Genomic DNA, 5,927 nt, shown 5'->3' with positions numbered 1-5,927 from the left:
TACTATTATTCCATAGTGTTCTCTTTTTTTCTTGAATGTGAGCTCTTTTCTTAGTGTATGTATAGGAGTCATGATAAATGACTAAAATGGGTTGAATTTTAGTCAGTAAAATTAAATTTGGATAAACTCGTCTCAACCAATTCTTTGACCCATTTTTACCCTTCTTTGTTCTTTTCTGGACTTTTATTTAGTTTTTCCATTTTTCATTTTTCTATTTTCCTGTTTTAGTTCTTCTTATGTATTTTTTTTTATGTCTTTAAAATTGAGCATTTAAAAACTATATTTAATGTCCACATTCTTATAAGCTAACAGTAGATTTGATATTCATATTTTGATATAACTCATTAAAATATAAATAAAATGTACTGATTTTATGTAGCAGTTTTGTTTCCTAATTTTTCTGTTTTTCCCTTTCACAGTGCTAGTAGAAGAAATTTTATTAAATTTTTTCATATTTACTTCTTTTATTATATGATAATTTAAAGTTGTATAAACTTAATAAGATATTTACCATAAAATAACAAGCACTTATATAAGTTGTGATTTATTAAAAGGACTAACTTGAATTCAAAGTCCTTCACTTGATTAATGAATCAAGAGAACAACTATCACTATTTAATTTCAAATCCCAAGACAATTCTCATTTTACAATTCTAAAATGAACTTATCTTCTGAAATTTTATTAATTGGATAAATATAATAAATTTAAAATGAATTGAATGCTAATTCAGTAAAAATGAATTTGGTCAAATATATGGAATAAAATGATTTAACTCATTTTTACTCCTTTTTCATTCGTGGAAAATTTTATTAAGTTCTTAGCTTCTTCATTTCTTTTTCTTTTTTATTTTACTTCTTCTTATCTATTTCTTTCTTCATGTCTTTAAAGTATATTTTTAGTGTGTTTATTAATTGTGATATTATAAATGTATAATTGCATTTCCTCACTTAAATCGTCAAATAAATCTGTTAAAACAAAATTAAAAGAAAAATAACATTATTTTCATGAAACTCTATAAATAAATAAAATGATATCATATAAACTTACTACAGATATATTCATCACCATTTATAAGATTCAATTTCAGACTTAGCTTGTCTAGGGGTTTATAAGTTCGAGCTAAGAAAATAGTTTCTCGTAGAAATGCAGGGTAAGGTAGCATACAATTCTTGTGGTCCGATTTTATAAAAAAATAATTAAAAATTTCCAGGATAAGGTGGTGTACAATAAACCTCGTTGCATTACCTTTTTTGCTTGTTGTTTTATTTTTTCAATTTCCGTTTTTCTATCTATTTCTTCATTTTCTTTTGTTATTCTTATCATAGCAGTTAAACTATCTTCTAGTTTTACCGTGTCTTTTTCTAACATTAAACTTATATTGTCACCTATTTTTTTGTATCTTCTTCCTAGATTAGAAAATATTATCTTTATTTTTAATCCATCATAGTTTTCATATATTTTTTCGTCTATAGCATATTCTTCCTTATTCATTTATAGATTGTGTTGAAGTTTAAAATGACTTCTTCAGATCGATTTATATTTCTTTATTTTTGCATTAAAAAATTGGAAGAAAAATAATGGAAAAAGAAAAAAAAAAGGCGAAAAAACAGTAAATAAAACTAATCTGAAAGCATAAGAAGAGACAAACGTGATTTTATTAGGAACGGATATGATAATACAATTTTCCAGAAAATGACTCAATATATTTAACCTTCTATTAATTAAAATATGTATTTTTGATTCCTTCTTATAGAAATATATCAAGTTTGATTTGGCTTACCATGGTCAAATATGGATACTTGTATTTTACCCATATGTGTCGATACTCTTATAGGTTAACAATAGATTTGAAATCCATACATATCCAACCGAAATACAAGTGATCCAACTCATCGAAATATGAATAAAAGGGATGGATTTTATAAATATGGACTAAAATTTTCAGCACTAGTGTAGTTGTAACACCTTGTAAATTCTATGCTAAAGATCTGAATCATTCGTCATGAGTGTATTAACTTGAGTCGGGTTATATCCTAATTATACATGTGTTAAGGTTCATTTCTATGTGTGAGAACTGTATCAGATGTGGTTTAGAGTCATAAGGGATCTCTATCACAAAGTCAAGTCCAAACCTTTCCTACTGACTAAGTTTTCGCATGAGTATATATAAGGGTCAACTTTAACTGACCATATCTTTTATAATATAAAGAGTTAGATGATTCATAACCTATCAAATTAAAGGTCGATAAGTCTTCTTTCCAACTACATCGATCGTTTGTCAATGAGAGTCCGAAGTACTAAGACATTATGACTTATTTATCAGAGATGCTCCAACCTGGTGGAAGTCCGCGACCCGGTCTGTGACAGAGAGGAAGCAAACCTCACTGCCTATTTAAATGAAATTTCATCTTCCAACTCCGGTTTTTATTTTTTTGAGGGTATTTTTGGCCTGAAATTTTTTGGAGGGAGTTATCTAAATGACTTTAAACGTGTAAAAACTCAATTTTTCATAATTACATCCTCTCATTCCCTCAAAAATTCCTATTCTCAAGAACTTCAAAAAACTTCAAGGCCAGAGTTCATCTTCCAAAGTTCTTCATCAAGTTTCATCATTAAAGTATGTAAGACTATCTCCACCTTGTTCTTCCCCACAAAATACGTTTTCATGATTCAAAAGAATCCTTTGTGAATGAATTAGGGTTAGAACGAAACTCCATATTCTTGAATTGCTCTTGATTCCTCATGAACTTCCAAGAACTCTCCATGAGTTTTTACAAGATTTCCTCTATGAAAGTATTTTAATTTCTTGATAATTCTTTTACACATGTGTTTTCTAAGATCTTCTATATGAATGATTACTAAAAGATGAAATTTTTATCTTGAGAACTATTTTAATGATTTTCTTTATAACTTCTTGATAACTCTTTGGCGATTTCTTAATATTTTCTTGGAATTCTTATATTATGAACCTTAGAACTATGAGTTATGAAAGTCCCCAAATTTAAGACCTTATGATGCTATCTTATGATTCTCTATACCACTTTATTATTATGATATGATATGATATATGCCTCTCATGAATGCAAAATTATGATACATGAACTCTAACCTCATGACGTGATGATATAAATGAAATTTATGAGCTATGGTTCTTTAATGTTATGGATATAAGTCTCCGGGCTAATCCATGATCACATGAGCTTAAGAGAGCTAAGTAGTCAATCGAAAAGGCATAATTCTAAATGACGAACTCTGAAACTACGTTTGTCGACATAGGTTAATGATCGTATCGTTGGTTCATGTGACTCCTTTTATGCTTATGGTAAGGACTAGTTATGAATTAATATGATATGTACGCGTATATCTCATACTCGTTAAGGTATGAGATGTCTTAGTTGATCGGGTTGAGATCAAACTCCATGCGCTCACATGATGGTTTATATCGGTTACACTATTAACCTCTCATAATAAACTAAAATATGATAAAAGAGGTATCCCTAAGCCAGTCTGAACGACCTTATCTCTTAACCTTCATATGTCACGATTATGATTATGCTAGCTGCTTATACTGATCTTGATATGTATGCTATGTTTCATTCCGTAATTTTACATACAGTACAATTTCATATGTACTTACATTCATTCCGCCGAATGTGCTGCAATGCAGACTTAGGTACACTGACAAATGGTTAAAAGATGAATTTGATATATCAAAAAGAAATATCTACATTTAATTTTTTAATAATTTTGAGTTATTTTCGTTCAAAGCTTATCCAATTGACTTGATATAAAGAAAAATTTGTTGGAAGAATGTATAGAAAAAGCGCTATAGTCCGAGTGAGATCATACTTGGTGCGAATTTAAATTAATTAAACTTTAATGTGGATATTAAACATTGGGTGAAGAAACTAAAAAATAATAATTGGAGGAACGTATATATGTATCATCTTTCATTTTGCACAGCATATAGTGCATCTTGCAAGGTGATAGTGGATGAGCTTAAAATATTACAACAGGACAAATCAATTGTTACAATTGTATGAAAAAATACTAGTAATATTCCAAAGGGCCATATTTACTACGGCTTCTCAAGTAAATGTACCATTGACCAAATTCTTATTTAATTAAATGGCTGAATGTATATCTAATGTATCAATATTATATAAATAGTGTTAGATTGTATATATGTATGATGTATAGCTATACATTAGATATGTATAAATAATCAGACACATATATTTATACATTACAACGCATCTTCCTCACGAGTTGATATTTTTTCAATACCGACTAGCTTAAATATCCTCTAAATAGTCCTAAATTATGCATATGAAAAAATCTCAATGTTTCAATTCTTTTAGTATATTATATTTTCACTAGAAATGATCATTTTAAATTTGCAGTACATCAAATTTTAAATTTTGAGATTCGAAAGCTTTTAATTAATGATTTCAATGGACATCTGATTCAAGTTTCCACTAAACAATCCAAAATTTAGATATTATTAGCTACTCTCAATATTTCTATTTTCTAGATATATTATTCACTCAAAATAATGTACAGTTGCCACGATGTCGAATAATTTTATTTATTTAAACTTACCCAATTGCCCAAAGGAGATCCGAGTAGACATAGACATAATCAGTAAATGATAAAATGGTCATTCTATTGTTTTAGTTTCCCTATTACTTTATCGGAAATGTAGTCAAACAAAGCAATTTTAATAACTATCAGAAATGACTCGTCTTCTAGTAGATGATTAAAGAAACAATGAGTTTAGAACTTTCCTTGTTACTTTTAATTATATCATTATCATAATAATTTGAGACATAATAGGTAGATTTAAAAAGCAAATTAATTAAACTTCAAAAAAGGAAAAATAATAAATTTTGGTCAATGTAATATTTAGCTTTCCATATTCCTACCACAACTTTGGTAAGTAATTAAAACCTAATACACTATAAAACACCAAGCTAGTCTCATGTATTGAAATCATTCATTCATAGCTCTTTCTATTTTCATTGTCATGTCTTCAGAAAAATTCATAACTTTCAAGACTAGCGATGGTGAGGAATTCAAACTCAATGAGGCTGTAGCTGTGAGGTCAGAAGTCATCAAGAACATGGTACAAGATGCGGATAGTACTTCTAATGTCATCCCCTTGTCTAATGTTGATGGCAAAACAATGACCAAAGTTATTCAATATTGGAAGAAATATTCGGAAGAAGGTGTTACGAAAGATCAGTTAAAGAGTTTTGATCAGGATTTCTTGAATATGAGCCAATCAGAATTAGTTGGTGTTCTCTTGGCTGCTAATTTTTTTGATGATAAGCAGTTGAAGGAGGTAATAATCCAAGAATTTGCTGATAGGATCAAAGGGAAACCAATAGAGGAAATACGTGAAGTATTTGGTACTGTGAATGATTATACTCCAGAGGAAGAGGAGGAGATCCATAGAGAGAATGCTTGGGCTTTTGAATGATTTTATAATATTTCCCTTATTTCGTTAGCTATATCCTATTTTTATTGTAATTTTATTTCTGTTAGTTCTATCTTCTGTTGTTCCTTTTTGAACAAATATTGCTTAGTTTTGAATGATTTATAAATTAAGTTGGAAATAAATTAAAGCTTGTTATGCTATTTGAGAAAAAAATATTATCCTTTTAGATACGTTATTCACTCAAATCTCCTCTAAATAGTCCTAAATTAGATATATATATCTGAGCAACTTTCAATGTTTTAATTCTTTTAATATATTGTATATTCACTAGAAATGACTAATTCACTTTTGCGATAGATTAAATTATGAATTTGTGGTTGGAAACATTTTAATGATAGATTTCAATAGATATACGATTCAAATAATTTAGATTGCATGACCTCCTCCGTTACCCCATACAACTATGATTGGATGATAGAAAAATTA

General features: G+C 28.5%; 1 protein-coding gene across 1 annotated transcript; it reads left to right on the top strand.

The window, feature by feature from the left end:
- Nucleotides 1-5,027: 5,027 nt before the first annotated feature.
- On the top strand, nucleotides 5,028-5,483 carry LOC125849347 (SKP1-like protein 1B). Its single transcript, XM_049529420.1, has one exon. It carries the CDS (start codon nucleotides 5,028-5,030, stop codon nucleotides 5,481-5,483), a length of 456 nt encoding a protein of 151 aa, XP_049385377.1.
- Nucleotides 5,484-5,927: the final 444 nt, after the last annotated feature.

This window comes from Solanum stenotomum, chromosome 12 (genome assembly GCF_019186545.1).
Source record: "Solanum stenotomum isolate F172 chromosome 12, ASM1918654v1, whole genome shotgun sequence".
Classification (NCBI taxonomy): Eukaryota; Viridiplantae; Streptophyta; class Magnoliopsida; order Solanales; family Solanaceae; genus Solanum; species Solanum stenotomum.
The sequence above is the reverse complement of the archived record's forward strand: the minus strand, read 5'-3'. Positions and strand labels throughout refer to the sequence as shown.